This window comes from Elephas maximus, chromosome 4 (genome assembly GCF_024166365.1).
Source record: "Elephas maximus indicus isolate mEleMax1 chromosome 4, mEleMax1 primary haplotype, whole genome shotgun sequence".
NCBI lineage: Eukaryota > Metazoa > Chordata > Mammalia > Proboscidea > Elephantidae > Elephas > Elephas maximus.
This window is the reverse complement of record NC_064822.1, coordinates 73,479,482-73,499,386: the sequence shown is the minus strand read 5'-3', so window position 1 is coordinate 73,499,386 and position 19,905 is coordinate 73,479,482. Positions and strand designations below refer to the sequence as shown.

Genomic DNA, 19,905 nt, shown 5'->3' with positions numbered 1-19,905 from the left:
ATTAACTTTGTGTATTACTTATAGATTATACACTTGTATTGTTTTTCCTTTACCATCTAAATTGTGCTTTGTTTTAAGCTATTTGGCATAGGTGAGGGCCTTGTTTAGGTGGGCCAGGAAAAAAAATAGAGATGAAAAAGAAATGAAACACTACTTAATAAATATTAATTATTCATATTAACTTAATGAAAAGATAATTATAAAATCAATTAATTATGTCCCTTTGGCAAGCTTTTGTATATTCTTGTTTTCTTTCCATTGAACTTCTTCTATGCCCCAATCTACAGAAGTTTGGTGTTCTACATAAAGTCAGCTTCTTTATACAACTGTATGCTGCAGGCACTGGTCTGCTGTAGTAGTAGGTATGTGAAAACCTAGATTTAAAGAAAAACATGTAAGAGGAGATTTTTCATCCTAAACACAGTAAGGGAACATTTATTTTTAACTCTTACAGAGGAATTCTTGCTATTCAAGTGGCTTCACTGTGATTTTCCTTAAAGGAAAGAGCATACTATAATTTAATTTTACAATATTATTATCTGGAAATTTTTCAAGAATATCATTACAGTAAGAGTTAACTTAATAGTTGGATTGCTACATAAGGCAAAGTTAGAAAAAATATGAGCGAAATAGCATTTTTTCCTTCTTTGAGTACATTGTGTAATTATTTGTTGTTGTTGTCGTTGTTAGGTGCCGTCGAGTCAGTTCCGACTCATAGCGACCCTATGCACAACAGAACAAAACACTGCCCGGTCCTGCACCATCCTTACAATCATTGTTTTGCATGAGCCCATTGTTGCAGCCACTGTGTCAATCCACCTCATTGAGGGTCTTCCTCTTTTCCACTGACCCTGTACTCTGTCAAGCATGATGTCCTTCTCCAGGGACTGATCCCTCCTGACAACATGTCCAAAGCATGTAAGACACAGTCTCGCCATCCTTACCTCTAAGGAGCATTCTGGCTGCACTTCTTCCAAGACAGATTTGTTCATCCTTTTGGCAGTCTGTGGTATATTCAATATTCTTCACAAACACCACAATTCAAAGGCGTCAACTCTTCTTCGGTCTTCCTTATTCATTGTTCAGCTTTCACATGCATATGACGCGATTGAAAATACCACGGCTTGGGTCAGGTGCACCTTCATCTGCAGGGTGACATCCATATTATGCCTATTCCCAAGAAAGGTGATCCAACCGAATGTGGAAATTATAGAACAATATCATTAATATCACACACAAGCAAAATTCTGCTGAAGATCATTCAAAAACTGCTGCAGCAGTATATCGATAGGGAACTGCCAGAAATTCAGGCCGATTTCAGAAGAGGACGTGGAACCAGGGATATCATTGCTGATGTCAGATGGATCCTGGCTGAAAGCAGAGAATATCAGAAGGATGTTTACCTGTGTTTTATTGATTATGCAAAGGCATTTGACTGTGTGGATCATAATAAACTATGGATAACACTGCGAAGAATCGGAATTCCAGAACACTTAATTGTGCTCATGAGGAACCTTTACATAGATCAAGAGGCAGTTGTTCAGATAGAACAAGGGGATACTGATTGGTTTAAAGTCAGGAAAGGTGTGTGTCAGGATTGTATTCTTTTACCATACCTATTTAATCTGTATGCTGAACAAATAATACAAGAAGCTGGACTATATGAAGAAGAACGGAGCATTAAGATTGGAGGAAGGCTCATTAACAACCTCCGTTATGCAGAGGACACAACCTTGCTTGCTGAAAGTGAAGAGGACTTGAAGCACTTACTAATGAAGATCAAAGACCACAGCCTTCAGTATGGATTGCACCTCAACATAAAGAAAACAAAAATCCTCACAACTGGACCAATGAGGAACATCATGATAAAAGGAGAAAAGATTGAAGTTGTCAAGGATTTCATTTTACTTGGATCCACAATCAACAGCCATGGAAGCAGCAGTCAAGAAATCAAAAGACGCATTGCATTGGGCAAATCTGCTGCAAAGGACCTCTTCAAAGTGTTGAAGAGCAAAGATGTCACCCTGAAGACTAAGGTGTAATTATTTAGTATTTAAAAATACAGCAACTTCCTACTTTCACAAAGAATTGAATTTATATTTCAATAAAAAGCCAAACCCGTTGCTGTCAGGTCGATTCCAACTCATAGCAACCCCATGGACAGAGTAGAACTGCCCCATATGGTTCCTGAGGAGCGGCTGGTGGATTCGAACAGCCAACATTTTGGTTAGCAGCCATAGTGCGTTGTAGCTCTTAACCCCCGTGCCACCGGGGCTCCCTTTCAATTAAAAAGGAGGGATATTTGCAGCAGTAAAAGTTATGAGACTGTTGTTGTGGATTGCTAAAGGCAACTTCATTGAACTATTATGGTGCTCAAGCACTGCACTAAATTTGCAGAGCAGTTCAGTTTGAGAATCATAAATGAGCTGGCAATGTGTAAAGTCCTGGGACCATGCAGATGAATAAAACACAATCCCTGGCTTCCCTAGAGGAGTTTAAAATCCACTGTAGGACACAGTAATGTAAGTAGATGATTTTGATATTTTGTAACATACTAAGATCTATGGAATAGCGCTATAGTGTTACTATGAGACCATACCAGAGATATTTACCTCAATATGCAAATTCAGCAGCCTTTTTAGAGATGAAAATTTCCTAGATAATGAATCAAGAGTCTAGTGGGTAAATATGTATGGAATAAGGAGGAGGAGGGGACAAGTGAGTGATTGTACCATCTACGGCTGCAGACAGAGTAGGTGGCAAGATGAAGGACAGAAATGCCTGTAATTCAAAGAGGAAGAAGATATGTATTAGATTAAAAAATAAAATGCAAGGAGACGGGTGAGGAGGGAAAAACATTAACTAGATAGGAGATAAATGGTAACTTTGCTGAATGGTAACACAGGGCACAATACTGGGGAAGTCAGCACAACTCAGCCTAGAAGTCATAAAAGCTTCAAAGACACATCCAAACTCCCTGGGGGACCGAGTTACTGGGCTGAGGACTGGGGACCATGGTCTCAGGGAACATCTAGCTCAATTGGCACAACATAGTTTATAAAGAAAATGTTCTATATCTTACTTTGGTGAGTAGTGTCTGGGGTCTTAAAAGCCTGCAAGAGGCCATCTAAGATGTAATATCTACTGGTCCCATTCTGGCTGGAGCAAAGGAGAATGAAGAAAACCAAAGACGCAAGGGAAAGATTAGTCCAAAGGACTAATGAACCACAACTACCACAACTTCCACCAGCCTGAGCCCGGAACAATTAGATGGTGCCCAGCTATCACCACCTACTGCTCTGACAAGGATCAGCCAACTTGACACACAACCTTAATGATCACAGATCACAATAGAAGGTCCTGGGCAGAGTGAGAGAAAAATGTAGAACAAAATTCAAACTTAGAAAAAAAAAAAAAAAGCCCAGACTTGCTGGTCTGACAGACTGAAGAAACCCCAAGAGTATGGCCCCAGACTCCCTTTTAACTCAGTACTGAAGTCACTCACTCTTCGGCCAAAGATTATATAGGTCTATAGGGCCTACAATAACACATGTGAGGAACATGCTTCATAGTTCAATCATGCATATGAGACTAAGTGGGCTCACCAGTGCAAAAACAAAGACGAGAAGGCAGGAAGGAACAGGAAAACTAGACGAATGGAAACAGGGTACCCAGGGTGGAGAAGGGGAGAGCATTGACACATCCAGGGGTTAGCAAGCCATGTCGCAAAACGACTTATGTATTAACTGTTTAATGAGAAACTAATTTGCTCTGTAAACTTTCACCAAAAGCACGATAATAAAAAAATAAAATAAAACACAGTGCTAAGACAGTTTTCAAAGGAAGGGGAAATAATATCCTTTTTGAAAGCCTAAGTAAGACGTCATGAGATGGGTAGTATTTGAGATAAGTGTAAAAGTTGCCCAAGGTTGCTATAAACAGAGAGGAGAATGAAAAGCAGAAAAAAAAAGGGACACAATAAAATGAGCAAAGGCATAATGGCAAATATTAAGCAACATGTTAGGAGCAAGTTACTTAGTTTGACTAAAGCATTGGTTACATGTAAGGAAATGGTAAAAGAAAAGAATGGGAAAGACAGATGAAAATAGAGGGAAGAAAACTAACATTTAATGAGTACGTACTATGCCACAGGCACTTGCTGGGTATTTTACAAGAATTATCTCATTAAATTCTTACAACAATTTATGAAACAATTAGCATCACTCACATGCTGTAGTGATGAAATGACCTATCCAGGGTTACATTGCTAGTCAAAAATAATACTAATAACAATAACGGCTGCTTTCAGGAAACATTTACTATTTGCCAGCCCTTTTCTAGCTGGGTGCTTGAGATGCATAATCTCATTTAATTCTCACTTCAACCCTATAAACTACTTGCCATTATCATCCCCATTTTTCAGATGAAGAAAATGAGGATTAGAGAAATGGCCGAGATCAGTAAGCACCAGATTGAGCAGAATTCATATTCAGTCTTGGCGACTCCAAAGCCCAAGCTTTTTTCTACTATCTCATTATGTCACCAGAGAATTTTGAACGCTTGTAGGAGGAATATAGTCTTAATTCAGTAACCAATGGGCAGTTGTATGTTTCAGGAAGAATAAGAGCCAGAGGCTAACCTCAAAGAACTCTCAATCGGTGGAAGAGAAAGAAAAACAAGTGTTCAGATCAGACTCTCAGGCTTACTACCCCCGCACTCCCTTCCCATATCCATTTCACCTATCCTCCTGTTGCTCTCTCAGAACAAAACAAAACCAAAAATTACATCTGGTTCCCTTCAGTTTATCTTCCATTCCATTGGATCCAATTCTTACTCCCACTCATTTATCTCCTATCCAAAGAGCCCCCATTATAAAGTCCTTTTATTCCCTCAACAAAGTAAAATTCTCTTTCAAAATTCCACAGTGGCAGGAAATAAATAATGGAGGATTATGTGACAGGAAACATAGAGAATGATAAATTGGGAGAATCAGAGTCAGGGGTGAGGCCAACAAGATTCAAACAAGTATTGGTTACAGGACAGCTTAAATAAATGCCAGGAAGCAGAATTGAGCGAAATTTCTGCAGGTCAGCCCAACCCACATTTCTGTGCATTTTTATCCATCACAGTTCTGTCATGGAGAAATCAGATGTGGAAAGAGTCTCTTATTTTACAGCCTGTTCACTTTTTAGCTGGTCTGCGAAGGTATGTCTCCCTTATGTTACCCTGGACAATTTGCTTTGTGTCCTCGCTTACCTTTCTTTTTCTAAATTCCACCCTATTTCCAGGGTTTGCAATGACTATATGATGAAAACAAAGGAGAAGAATATTACAGAAATTCAAATTTCTTCCATGAGAGGAGATTGTTCTCTCACTGACCAGACTCTGGCTGAAAAGATTGCCTTTCTTATTCCAAGAATTTCAAAGCATATCAAAGTCCAATTTAAATGAATAAAGCTATTAGGCTACAATGGGAAAATAACAGCAGACAGGCTTACTGGCAGCCAGTGATTTGAGGTGGGGCTTTTACAAGACATCTTGTTAGTGTTTTGCAGGACCAGAGGTGGCATCCAAACACAAGTCAGCCCTGTGAGCACCACTTGCAAAATGACATTAAGGACTGAGTGTTCCTTCAAACACAGGATTATATAATAATTTCTCTATCTTGTTTGTACATTTCCAGGATGAAATAATCTAGAAGCACAAAATTATAGAGGGTGAGCCAGAATCTACTCAACAGCAATGGGTTTGGTGCTTTTTGTTCGTTTGCTTGCTTATCCCTAAGTGGTACAGACAGTTAAGCACTCTGCTGCTAACCGAATGGTTGAAGGTTCTAGTCTACCCAGAGGCACCTCAGAAGAAAGGCTTGGTGACCTAGTTCTGAAAAATCAGCCACTGAAAACCCTGTGGAGCACAGTTCTCTTCTGACATACATGAGGTCACCGTGAATTGGGATCAACTTGACAATAACTGGTTTTATCCCAATTCCTTCATTTACGTAGATAATTAAATGATTTTCTCAAAATCACCCAGCAATTTAGTGATAACATCAGAACTAAGCTGAGCTCTTCCAACTCTCACTTTAGTCCTCATTGGATTAGAGATTGCTGATTCTATCCTGCCCACTTTTTGCATTCTTTGTTTTGGTTTTCACCAGTGAGCTATTCCCTGGCTATTGGGAAAAACCGAAGTAGCACTAAACCAATGGTGTTAAACCAATCTTTTTGAAAATAACATCTTTTGTGTATGTATATACTCCATGATATCACATGCCAGCCAAAACAAGGCTCTAGTGCATTGTTTCATTTAACCCACCCAACAGTTCAGTGAGTTGGGTTTTATAATCCCTAATTGTACCAGTGGGAAATGCGAGGCTCAGGAGTTCAAACAACTTGCTGAATGCCCCTCAAAGTGTAAGTGGCAAAGCCAAAATTCAAATCCAGCCTTTTTTATTCCAAAGACCACAGGCCTCTGCCAGAAAGGCCATTAGTTTTTTTAGATCCTGCCTTCAGAGTCCCAAATTTCTAGCTTAAAATGATGATTGTTTGTTTGAGAAGGGACCAAAAGTATGGAAGCAATATCAAGATGGAACGAAGCCGGGAGGTGCTCAGAGAAGGAATTTGGTAACTTGATTCATGCAGCTACCAGATTTTATTCCAAACAATCTATTGCCTAAAGTTAAAAAATCAACTTAAAAAAGATTTAAATTTCTACTTAAGTGAAGTACTCTTGGATTAGACACAAGGTCCATCCAGATATCTACGTCTGACCAGAGGATTTCAAAGAACAGCATGTTTTCATCTCTCAAGTCACCTCTAAAAGAATAGAAAGTATTCCCAACTATTTTTAACTTCTCTTAATAACTAATGTTATCATTATTATGCTTACTTATTCTTGACCTTTGATTTTATTATCTTCTTAACCTTGTCTTTATAGTAATAAACTTTATACCTTCACTCTCTACTGCTTAAAATATTATTTTTATCTTCCATAAAATTACTTCTTACAACTTGTAACTGTGCTCTCAAATTCTTGTGTACTGTGACTTGGTGAACAAAGCTATCACCCTCTCCTTCCCCCTCCTGTCTTCACAAGTTTTGAACATAACTCCGCTCTGCTTCCATCTCACTCAGACAGATGCCGTTTCAACCTTCTCATATCTGTTCTCCTCACCAGCCCTACTCAAGTCTCCTGTTTCTGAAAGTCACCAATATTTCCTTCAGTGCCTACAAGTCACTTGGCTCCATTTCTTGAGGTTGCAAATTTCCTGAATATAGAAAGAAGTATTTTTATTTTGGTATGTTGGAATAATAAATGGAGGAAACAAGGATGTGGTACAGTGTGGGATGACAGTAGAATAGCTCTGAAAGGGCTCCTTCCTCTCCAGCTAAGGTCATGGTACCGTGGGAGAAATCTTCCCAGACTTCATCTTCAGCACATCCTCATCCAGAAGAAACCAGAATCTGATGAATAAACAGCCAGCCTTTCCTAACTTCATCTCCAGGCCAAGACAGAAGACATAGAGCCTGCTCACTATTTTGCTTTGAGCTGAAAGAGCATTTTGTAAATTGAGCCTATATTTCCATTTTTTGCCTGGAGTTAAGTATCTGTAGAAACTGGCTGTGTAGACACTGGAGAGCCTGTATCCCAATATACCAAAACAGAGTTAGTGTCAGATGACAACAAGCATGACTGTTTGACAACTGGGATGAGACTTGGTGATTCCTGAAGCTGAAAGGCTTTGGAAAGCAACATATTTGAATTGGAGTTTGTTTGGGCAGAAACTTTAGTTCGCAGAGTACTGGACAGAGAAATGCAGAACCTGGATTTCAATAGTAAATTCATCCCTTTCTCTGAGTTTATAAGTCATTTAACTTTCTGGGCTTAAATGATAATACATAAATCCTTAGTTCCTATTGTCCTACTTCAAAGGACATTGAAGAAATTATCATTTCAAATACATATATCTTTGTATAGTTTCATCTTTAGCTCTGAAACTGGGGACGCACAGATTGCTGCAAATATACTCACAGCATTATTTAAGGAAGTGTTAGAACCTTGGGGAATATTTCATGGTACATCAGGGGTTAAAATCATATTCTTTGAAATCAAATAGCCCTGTGCTTGAATCCTGCCATGACATTTAGTTGCTTTGTGACCTCAGATAAACTATTTAACCTCTTTGAGCCTCAATTTTCTCATCCATAAGATGTGAGTAATTATACCCAGTTTGCAGATTTATTGTGAGAAGAAAATAACACGGTGAATAAAAAGTACTTATTGTCATACTTAGTATATAGCATGCACTTATTAATAACATTGCTTGGATAGTTATGTGATTTTTTTTATATTTACTACCTTATTTTAAAAATCAAAACTTTTAATGAAATGGAAAAGGGTGGAAGAAATTATTGGTACCTGAAGAAAAGAAAAATCACAGCTGTTACGAACCAGGAGTTCAGTTTACTTAATGCCCAGGCCTCCACCTTTCCCCAGAAGTTTCCACCTATAATTGCCAGATGATCTTCCCATGCCTGAGTGTTGACATTTCATTTAGTTTAGCTAAGACAAATTAATAAAAGGAATGAGGACTTCTGGGCCCAGGAAGCTAAGTCAATTAAGACATCTGAGACTTAAAATCCATTCTAGGGGCTTCTCTTAAAAGAACAGAACTAAGAGGTTGCACGCTTCCTTGAAATTGGCTGGGTTTCTGTCTCTTGTTTCCTTATCCTTTGATGTCCCTAAAAAGTGATTCCTGTTTTTATCTTCAGGGCTGCTGCTTCCTAACTCTTCTCTCCTTTGCCCTTTTCCTTTACTGGAAAGGGTAAGGGTTTTAGAGCTGCCAGTAAAATAATAAATATGAACTCATAAAACCAACATTCTGTAAATAGAGCTGAATACCATGGATCAGGAAAAAAAAATCTAACTGGAGCCAAGAAAATTCCTTAAAGAGACCAAATGCCTCGCAGTCTACAAGAGAGTTAGAAAAGAGGCAAGGGCACAGAGAGGAGGAGGTAGAAGTGATGGGGAAATACATTACCTTATCATTACTGTGCCATTACTTTTGTCACAGAAATACTATAAGAAGGAGATAACTCTTGAGGTATATCCTCCAGTGATATACATTTCTAAGAAGCTTCTCCCCACACAGCTCGGCCAAACTTTCCTCTCCTACATACTCTCTCTGAATTCAGAATTCTCTGGACTCAACATTGGCATTTTTCTCATTGTTCTGGCAACAGAAATGTTCTTGAATGCCCAATGAAAATGTCAGCCCAACGAGAATGCGTGTCACTTGGTCTTCTCTAAGACCAGTCGGCTGCCTAAACAAAATTGTAAAACAAAGAGCCACTAATTAAATTTGTGGTCTAAGAGCACACATGAGACTCAAAAGTGTACAGCCCATATCTGTTTTTTTTCCCACTGTATTTCCAGCCCTCAGTTGACATATAGTAGATGCTCAATAACAACCAGTTGTCGATGAGTTGCCTTCAACTCATGGTGACTCTATGTGCATCAGAGTAGAACTGAGCTTCATAGGGTTTTTGATCGCTAATTTTTTAGAAGTAGATACTAGGCCTTTCTTCTGAGGCACTCAAACCTCTAGCCTTTCAGTTAGCAGTCAAGCATGCTAACTGTTTGTACCACCCAGGGACTTGGGTAGATGAATAAAAAATGACTGAAGCTGTGAGGCTGCTTCTTACCCAGAAGGCATGATCATACTTCTATTTGTTTCCTGAGGGTAGGCGGAACATGTATTGTTCTGTGGCTTCTGTTGTCTGGGTTACCGCACTGCCAAAGTATCTCATTTGAGAAGACACCTCTACAATCTGAAAACGTTGGCAATCACATCACTGTCTTTCTCATATCTTTGTTGTCACTTGTGAGAGTGTCTTGAAATATTCCCCCCACAACATCCATTTTAATAACACTTTATTTAAGAGGGAAAACTATATAAATACCTTTCATAGTTATTTAAAATCCAAATATAATTTGGAACTTCATGTGATCTGGTCTTTACAAGATGCCACAGTCAAGAAAACAAAAACTAGCAGTTGGAATTAATTGGCAACAGTTTGAATATTTACTGGCAATTCTCAAACAATGTTTTAGAATCTCAAACAATCCTACTCATAACCCAAAGCTACTCTTCTTTTATTCATCTTTTCCCATGTCTGATTTTTAAATATTATATCCTCTAGCTGCCTCAAAGTTTTTCTCTCTACATCTCACTCTCTATCTAACACTCTTCAGGAAAACCAAATCTGCAAGGCTCTTCTCATTCTCCTGTCTGTCTTTTTCTGCCTCAATTCTTTTCTTCTCTCCTCTCTCAGGTGAGTCAGTCTTGGCTCTTTTCAATGCAATGCCCTAACCCTGCTTCACGAGTTAGTCCAAGTCCTCTTGTTGTTAACATGACTAAAGTTGGCACATGCAAAATTGTCTTTGAGAGGAAACGTGAACTGGGACAAGAAAAAAAGGAGGGCTGTGGGTCCTCACACATTAATCATTTTTGTATGAACCATATTTAAATTGGGATTTGGCATGGGTAAACCCTGGAATAGGTGGAGAGAAGTAGAAAGGAAAGACAAGGGACCAGTGAGAGACAGCTCTATACAGAAAGTGTTAGACATACAAAAATCAAGATGATAAGAAGAAATGCTGAAGAATTTAGGGAATCCAGTGGAAACAGGGAGAAAAACTACTTGTGGAACAAGGTAAACCTTAAGTTGGAAAGAGGAGCATAAGATATTCAAGTTTGGATTCAGAGACTGTAAAACAAACAATCCTGATATAAGAAGGCTGAAAGGGCACAGCTACCATTTGAACTTGGAAGTAGAGGAGACATCTGGAACTCGCCTGGGAAAGACCAAGCTCATATACGTTACAACACATATGTTTGGAGCTGAAAAAAACAGAATTCTCCTTAATTCTGGAGATGGTGGAAGGGAGGAGGAGGCAATAACCTACACATCTTAAGGGTGAAACATAAACCAAACCAAAAACCAAACCCACTGCCATCAAATCTATTCTGACTCATAGCTACCCTATAGGACAGAGTAGAACTGCCCCATAGAGTTTCCAAGGAACACCTGGCAGATTCAAACTGCCGACCTCTTGGTCAATAGCCATAGCACTTAACCACTATGCCACCAGGATTTCCGTAAGGGTGAAACATATTGGGTATTAATTATAAACGTGTTTGTTATCACATTAATTGGTGGTTAGTGACTGAGTACCTATAAAATGCCTACCCATAGCTAGCTTGTTCCCCTAAAACCAAGCAACATAGTAAACTGGATTTTGTACTTTAAATGATTTATTGTCGGTCTAATGATCTGGATGACACATTCAGGAAAAAGGGCACAGAAAATCAGACTAAGTGCGAGATGTGATTTAAAGAGGAGAACAACTACCAATATTGTGGGTAGAAATTGTGATGGTTGAATTTATCACGGATGAGCTTACATTGTCTTCTTTATGAGGTCTTCTGTGAGATTTATCACAAAGAATTTTGCTCTTAATATGAGAAATTTGGAGAGAAACCCTGGATTTCTTTGGTTCCTTAGAACCCATTCATCTTTCAGATTACAATTGAACTATTTCCTTTAACAGAGAATCCCTTAGTATTCATAAATCTCTTCAAAAAGGTGGATGTGTGAGGGAAATTCCACCCCAATTACGTAAGAAGAATGAGGCATGAGGCCTTACCTATTTGTTCATCATTGCTCCTTGAAATAAATCAGTATCGATAAGTACAACTTCCCACTACCACCCCAGCATTTTTGCTGTTCTGGCCCAAGGGTCAAGGTCTCTGGGTGGCACAAATGGTTTGCACTTGACTGCTAACTGAAAGGTTGGCAGTTTGAAGCCACCCAGCAGTGCCATGGAAGAAAGGTCTGGTGATCTGCTAACACAAAGATTTACAGCCAAGAAAACCCTATGGAGCTCTTCTACTCTGTAACACATGGGGTTGCCATGAGTTGGGGTCCAACTCAATGCCAATATAGCTCTTCTGCAATCTGCCACTCTGAGACTCAAGTCAATTTACCTGCCGAGAAGACTCTTGGGTACGTAGCCAACAGAGACACAGCAACCGGTAGAAAAGGTTTTCTAATTGTCTAAGAGGCAGAACAAAAAGACCTCTCTCTACAAAGTAATCAGAGCTACCAAACGGAAATACTATAAAAATAGCACTTCTGATATTCAAGGTATAGTGTTGTTGTTGTTAGGTGCTGTCAAGTTGGTTCCAACTCATAGCGACCCTATGCACAACAGAATGAAACACTGCCCGGTCCTGAGCCATCCTTACAATCATTGTTACGCTTGAGCTCGTTGTTGCAGCCACTGTGTCAACCCACCTTGTTGAGGGTCTTCCTCTTTTCCACTGACCCTGTACTCTGTTAAGCATGATGTTCTTCTCCAGGGACTGATCCCTCCTGACAACATGTCCAAAGTATGTAAGACACAGTCTAGCCATCCTTGCTTTTAAGGAGCATTCTGGTTGCACTTCTTCTAATACAGATTTGCTCATTCTTTTGGCAGTCCATGGTATACTCAATATTCTTTGCCAACACCACAATTCGAAGGTATCAATTCTTCTTCCATCTTCCTTATTCATTGTCCAGCTTTCACATGCATATGATGTGATTGAAGATACCACGGCTTGGGTCAGGTGCACCTTAGTCTTCAAGTTGACATCTTTGCTCTTCTACACTTTAAATAGGTACTTTGCAGCAGATTTACCCGATGCAATGCATCTTTTGATTTCTTGACTGCTGCTTCCATGGCTGTTGATTGTGGATCCAAGTAAGATGAAATCCTTGACTTCAATCTTTTCTCCATTTGTCATGATGTTGCTCATTGGTCCAGTTGTGAGGATTTTTGTTTTCTTTATGTTGAGGTGCACTCCATACTGAAGGCTGTGGTCTTTGATCTTCATTAGTAAGTGCTTCATCAAGGTATAGTAGAAGTGGATATTTGTGAAAATGTGTGTTTGAGGATACGTTACCACTAAAGAGCAAAGTGAAAAAAAAAAGTGAGGAGTAAACTAAAACAAAACCAAACCTGTTGCCATCCAGTCAATTTTGACTCATAGCAATCCTATAGCACAGAGTAGAACTGTTCCATAGTGTTTCCAAGGCTGTAATCTTAACTGAAGCAGACTGCCACGTCTTACTTCTGCCGAGTGGCTGATGGATTGGAACAACTGAACTTTTGGTTAGCAGCCGAACACTTTAACCACTGAGCCACCAGGGCTCCAAGTCAATAGTAAGTAGCTATTATTTACCTCCTTAGGGACATGTGTTATTTGTCTCTAGATTCCCCATGGCACCTAGCATAGTACCTTTCATCTTATCTGCCACTCACTAAAACCTGTTGAATTAGTTAATTTGTAAAACGTTGCACTTGGAAAATGAGAGCTTAGAGCCCTCTTATCTTTGCTGCACTTTAGAACAGTGATACCCAGCCTAAGAGAGCATAATGGCACAGGTTTGGACTCACTTCACAAAACTGGATGGGCAAGTTACAAGGGAGCCAGGCAAGGAAGCAGAATTCTGGGGGTCACTGGACATCTTGACCCTCAGGAGCCCTTGGGAAAATGCAAAGGGTGCATATCACCAGGTGAATGCCTGATTGGCTCAGGATTTATATCTCAGCCCCACTGGGAAGATGAGTCTAAATTTTAACCAGCATAGAAAGTGAAATGTAAAATCCCTTTCTCCCCTTGAATTTCTCATCCACCCATCAGATGAACAAGTAAAACACTACGGCTCTGTCCGTGGACCCAAACTGTAAGGCCTTCAGCCAGAACCTGGAGGGGAGATCAGAGAAGGAATTAGAAAGGCAAACACGAGTTTGTGGCAACTCCCTTCTCTGTGAACTTTTGCCCAAGTCTGGCCTCCAACACGGGGTGCCCACAACTTCTGTACCAGGACAGCATCCTGCTGCAGCAGAGATCACATCCAGAAGTGGGGGAAAACCGCCCACCCAGAGTAGATAATATCTGGAAGGAATGACTATTTGGGAAAAGTCCCAGTGCTAGCTTAGTGCCAACTAGCCCCCACCTTCTCCGGCCCCCTCCCACTAGTTCCTCCCCTTCCAGCTGCTCCACGTCTTATAAAAGCTCCACAGCCTTTTACTAACAGCCTGTAGGACCTCTCTCCCTACCGCTGCCAGGACAGTGAGACTGCCCACAGGACAACCACCACAGAGACACCATGAAGAGCCTGCTCCTTCTCACCATTCTGGCTGCCTTCACAGTGGCAATTTTGTGTTACGGTGAGAAACGTTTCTCCCTCCCGTTTCTCAGATTTCTTTTCCACCTCTAACTTCAGTTTACTCTGGTTTTTTCTCCCCCTTTTCCTCCTTTTTCCCCTTTCTCTGCTATACCCTTAGATTATCATTAATTTTACAGTTCCCAGTTCCCATGGACACTGATATTTCCATCAAGGCTTTTTACATCCTTGATATCCAGATGCTTGTATACAACTAAAAAACCAAGTTCTTTTAACGGTAAGTCACTCAGGGTAATTGGATATACACCTGGGAACTTAGATATTTCAGAAAGACATCCAAATTCCCAGCCCCTGTATTCTCATTTTTAGGGAACTTAGATATTTCTGAAAGATGTCCAAATTTCTAGCCCCTGCATTCACATTTTTAAGGATGTTCATTTTGACTTTGGTATAAATTGTTTAAAGGTATTGGTTGAATTACTTACCATTAAGAAAATCCATTTTTATATGAAGTGTTAAGTATAGCCTCTCTAGGGACAGAACAAGCTCATGAACCTAATGCATTTGTTGAATGAGTTAATTTGAACTTCTACATTTAACAAATTTCAGAGAAAAATAGATTATTGCATGATCTCTATTGCCAAAAGGCGAAATTTGCTTGTTTCTAGGTGTTGTTAAGTATCTGTGTCTGTTGGAAGCTTACGAAAGAAAATCTGAAGCAAAATTATTTAAATAATTTGGCCTTATGCTTCAATAATTCAAAAATTTAAGTTGTTTTTAAGCCTAAATGATATTAACAACTGTATGTCTTACACTCCTTGATTTCCAAATTATTCACAAAATTTCTGTCTCAGGGGATACAAAAATTGATTTCTTCACCTCCTTTTTTAACTTTTCAAGCAAATTCACTGGCTTACAAATGTTTAAGTCCCTTATTCTTAAATTTACCTGCTGCCTTCAGAAGAGTGATAGAAGAAAACATCTGCTTTGAAATTGTCTCGGTTTGCTTTCTGAACTGGCACTGTGCCCACTGTGAGTCATTCAGCTGGAGCCAGTGGTTTCTGTGGCTGCCAGTTTAACACAGGTTTTTAAGAGGCTTTTGGAACCTCTTAGAAACCCGTCCTGGTAAAGCCCAGCTGAGCAGCTGCCCAGCCTGCCTGGAAAACCTGGCTGTCTTTTGGACCCTCCTCCTGGACCCTGCTCTCAGGAAGCCCCCAGCTGAATCAAAAGAGCTTCTCTCCCTCACTGGGGACTTCTGTGCAGCACTTAAATTGTCTTTTTTCACTAGTCTGAAGACTTCACAGCCCTTGGGAAATTTTAGCGGAGACTGGCCATTAGCTCCTTTGACATCTGATAAGCAAAAGTGTAGAGACCTCCCTATCAAGGGCAGAGCTAGAAAAACAACTCGTAAATCCTAAATTCCTGAAATTTGCGGTAACAACACTGCTAAATACATTCCTCACATTTTTTTGACTCTTCCCTCTCCTTCCCTCCCCATATTTAGACTAACATAGTGTGCGATATGTAACAATAAAATGAATCTTTTTTTTTTTCAATTCCAGAATCTTATGAAAGCCTGGAATCCCATGAACTTAGTAAGTGAATATTTGTCTTCCATATTTAAATCTCATGCATTAAGGAATCTCCCCTTATTCTTATACAGACAAAACGATAAGGCACATGGCAAAGAGGAAAAAGAGGGCCTCTTCGGGAAAATTAAAGTAAATTTAAAAATCCAATAATTATAAAAATCACCAAATGAGCAATTGTTTAAGCTCAATAGTGGTGTGATAGATTTAAACTGCATACTGCATTCTACATACATAAAATCTTTTGGAAATTTTAAGTTGACACCCTATCAACCACAGAGATGGAAAACAAGGTAATGACAAAGGGCAAAATGCAGCATTGGAGGCCAAATCAGCTAGTAGGCCACATTATATCAAATGCTATTGAATATTTGCACTTACAGAGACTAAGCAAAGATGAAAATAACATCTCACTCTCATTTTTAACTCATACTTTATTTTTTACAATATTTAAACTGTTCATTCACTGGCAATCTATAGTTATGCTTTACAATTGCTAGGGACAGACAGAATTTCTCCTCAAAGGCATTAAGGAAACACCAAGTAGCAATACCAAAATTAAGAAAGGCAAAACGATTGCCTGGAAGCAAAACAAGATACAAAAAATGCTGTGGCCCATGTGACAAGTCCCTAAGACCCATATGAGGGTTATTGATTTCTTTTGATCAGGCAGTTTATGAAATCTGCCTTATCCTCCCCCCTTTGATTTTCACAGGGAAACCCTGGTGGTGTAGTGGTTATGTGCTATGGCTGCTAATCAAGAGGCCGGCAGCTCAAATCCACCAGGCACTCCTTGGAAACCCTATGGGGCAGTTATACTCTGTCCTATAGGGTCGCTATGAGTCAGAATTGGCTTGATGGCAAACTGTTTGATTTTCAGAGATCTCTGGGTTCTATGAGATGCATGAATAAATGAGCCTTCAAGTACATTTGTGTCAGAGAACAGTCATGGAAACCTTTTCAGCTACTGTTTCCCTTAAACTGTGTATCTTTATTTTCTGTTTTAAGGTCCCTTCTTAAACAGGAGATACGCTAACAGCTTTATATCCCCACAGGAGAGATGGAGAGCTAAAGCCCAGGAGAGGTAGGGAACGAAATTTGATGGGGGAAGTAATTTTTCTCCAGTGTAGCATCCATGATCTGAATGGAGTGAGAAATAGGTTTTTCATCATATATATTATTTCTAAATGTATCCTAACATCAAAAAATTGAAAAACAATATACAGAAAATAACTGAATTTCTGGAAAACTATTTTGTGAAAGACTAGACAAGAGAAGGAGATGAGGGTAGAAAGAATGCTTCTATTTTCATTAAAAAAAAAAGTGTTGACATGCTGTGGAGTTGTTAATCAATGTTATACAACAATGTGTGTACTAACTGTTTGATGACAAACTTGTTTATTCTGTAAACCTTCATCTAAAGTTCAATTGAAAAAAAAAGCACACACACACACACACACACACACACAAAACCCTCATGGTCTGCCTCTGTTCCTTGTTCTTCAAATATCTCTTGATATTTTTTTGCTTGTTTTGTTTTATTTTGGTGGGGGGGGGGTCTCTTCAATATTTTCATATTCTTTTTTTTTTCACATTTTCTTATTTCTCCTCTCTCTTTATGCTTCTTAATTTTGACCTCTCTGTTTTTCCACTTCTTAGGGTCCGAGAGCTCAGGAAGCCTGCTCATGAGCTTAACCGGGAAGCCTGTGAGGACTTTGGGATTTGCGAACGCTATGCCATGCTTTATGGATACAATGCTGCCTATAATCGCTTTTTCAGGCAGCGCCGAGGAACCTAATGAAATTGGAGAAGGCCTCCTTCATTCTGGGGCCTGGGGCCTGGTTTACTATGCCCTTGCCTTTGCATCACTGAAACATATAGAAGTATACACATTGCTTGTTTCCTACATGTTCTCTTGTCCAGTTTCACCCCAGCCCCCAGAATATTTGATACGTAAGGAAAATGGAGTGTGGTGGAGGGCAGAGGGGGTTAAGATGTGTGATTATTACATAATAAACTTCTGATTGAATACTTTTATTTTGTAAGTCTGATTTCTTCTGGGAAAATGCTGAGATATTCAAATCACGGCCCACCTAACCCAGTATAGGAGATTCTGTTAATCGGGTATCTAGTGTTGAGTAGAAGCATGAATCTTAGAAGGCACTCATATAGCCATCACTGCTCCAGGCCCTCACTACCTTGGGATCAATGAATAATCTCTTCCTATTATATGCTTTCTGGGATTTTTAAGCATCATAGATGACTAATCATATCATTTCTCTACCCCTAAACTCTAAAAAAAAAAAAAAAAAAACTCTAAGTAGCCCCTAAATTCCTTCCTTGTGGATTCCAGAGTCTGTATTCACTTTATCACCCTCACCTGAATGCAATCATTTCTTAAATGCCACAGTCTGGACTCTTACTTGTACCAAGCAAATCTGTGTGCCTTCACAATCAACAGAGATGAAAAAGTATTCAGTCATGGGACTTTGGAGCCAGATAGGATGCTAGAGTTCCCTTAGGCCAGGATTTCTGAGAAAATGGGACTCAAAGAGTCTTCATGGTTGGTAATTAGGGACATAGCCCAGGACTTCTCAATCCCAATCAGTCCTTGCCCCTTTCTACCATAATACCTTATTCATCCCCATCTATTTCATCCATTTCGTCTGGTAAGCCCACTGCCTCCATCTCCTTTATGTAGTATCTTTCTACTCCTTCAAAAACCTGTGCAAAACTCATGTACTTTATGAAAACCAAAACCCATTGCTGTCAAGTCGATTCTGACTCATGGTCTGCCCCATGTGGTTTCCAAGGAGCAGCTGATGGATTTGAACTGTTGACCTTTTGGCTAACGGCCATAGTTCTTAACCACTGTACCACAGTGATGATCAAACTCACCTAGCTCTCAAGGCACTACTCAAGCCATCACCCAGCCCCTCAAGCATTTATGTAAAGAGTGAAGTAAAATAATTTTATTCAATTCATATTTTTGATTAAATTTTTTAATGTATATTAGCTTGCCTAATATATTCTGTAGTAAGGCCTTTGAGGAGAGCCATTGTAAATCAATTTTTCTTTTCTCTTTATAGCCTTAATACTGTGTTCTCCTCATAAACTGTATTCAGTCACAGCTGACCAAACAACAGGCTGACTGATTATTCCTGCCTGGCAGTGAACACCCAATTCTGAAATGGTAAGATTCATAATAATAATACGTGCTGTATAACTTATACTATTATCATATTAACATAATAATGAGTATTTTATTATTTTCTAAGCTCTTTTGCATACAGTAACTCATTAGATCTTACAACATCCCAGGAGATATGTGCTATGGATTGAATTGTGTCCCCTAAAAGCATGTATTGTAAATTCTAACCCCTATAGTGGTTATACCCCCATGTGTCTGTCAGTTTGTTGTACTGTGGGGGCTTGCATGTTGCTGTGATGCTGGAAGCTATGCCACTGGTATTCAACTACCAGCAGGGTCACCCGTGTCAGGCAGGTTTCAGCTGATCTTCCAGACTAAGACGGACTAGGAAGAATGACCCAGCAGTCTACTTCTGAAAGGATTTAGCCAGTGAAAACCTTATGAACAGCAGCAGAACATTGTTTGATATAGTGCCAGAAGATGAGCTCCTCAGGTTGAAAGGCACTCAAAATACAACTGGGGAAGAGCTGCCTCCTCAAAGTAGGGCTGACCTTAATGACGAGGATGGAGTCAAGCTTTTGTGACCTTCATTTGCTGATGTGGCACAGCTCAAAATGAGAAGAAACAGCTACAAACATCCATCAGTAATCGGAACCTAGAATGTACAAAGTATGAGTTTAGGAAAATTGGAAGTTGTCAAAAATGAAATTGAATGCATAAACATCGATATCCTAGGCATTATTGAGCTGAAATGGATTCTATTTGCCATTTTGAATAGGACAATCATATGCTCTACTCTGCCAGGAGTGACAACTTGAAGAGGAATGGCATCGCATTCATCGTCAAAAAGACCATTTCAAGATACATCATAAAGTACAATGCTCTCAGTGATAGGATAATATCCATACACCTACAAGAAAGACCAGTT

The 19,905-nt window shown here is 39.5% G+C and overlaps 1 protein-coding gene across 1 annotated transcript; it reads left to right on the top strand.

The window, feature by feature from the left end:
- The first annotated feature begins 14,135 nt into the window (after positions 1 to 14,135).
- MGP (matrix Gla protein) lies at positions 14,136 to 17,857 on the top strand. Its single transcript, XM_049882543.1, has 4 exons — positions 14,136 to 14,280; positions 15,800 to 15,832; positions 16,835 to 16,910; positions 17,486 to 17,857. The coding sequence occupies exons 1-4, from the start codon at positions 14,220 to 14,222 to the stop codon at positions 17,622 to 17,624; spliced, it is 309 nt and encodes a 102-aa protein (XP_049738500.1). The 5' UTR covers positions 14,136 to 14,219; the 3' UTR covers positions 17,625 to 17,857.
- Positions 17,858 to 19,905: the final 2,048 nt, after the last annotated feature.

Excerpts from the sequence above, each read along its gene's own strand:
- MGP (XM_049882543.1), top strand. The coding sequence starts at position 14,220 with ATGAAGAGCCTGCTCCTTCTCACCATTCTGGCTGCCTTCACAGTGGCA. Across the intron at positions 14,281-15,799 it reads AGTGGCAATTTTGTGTTACG|AATCTTATGAAAGCCTGGAA; the intron begins GTGAGAAACGTT and ends TTTCAATTCCAG. Across the intron at positions 15,833-16,834 it reads CCTGGAATCCCATGAACTTA|GTCCCTTCTTAAACAGGAGA; the intron begins GTAAGTGAATAT and ends TTCTGTTTTAAG.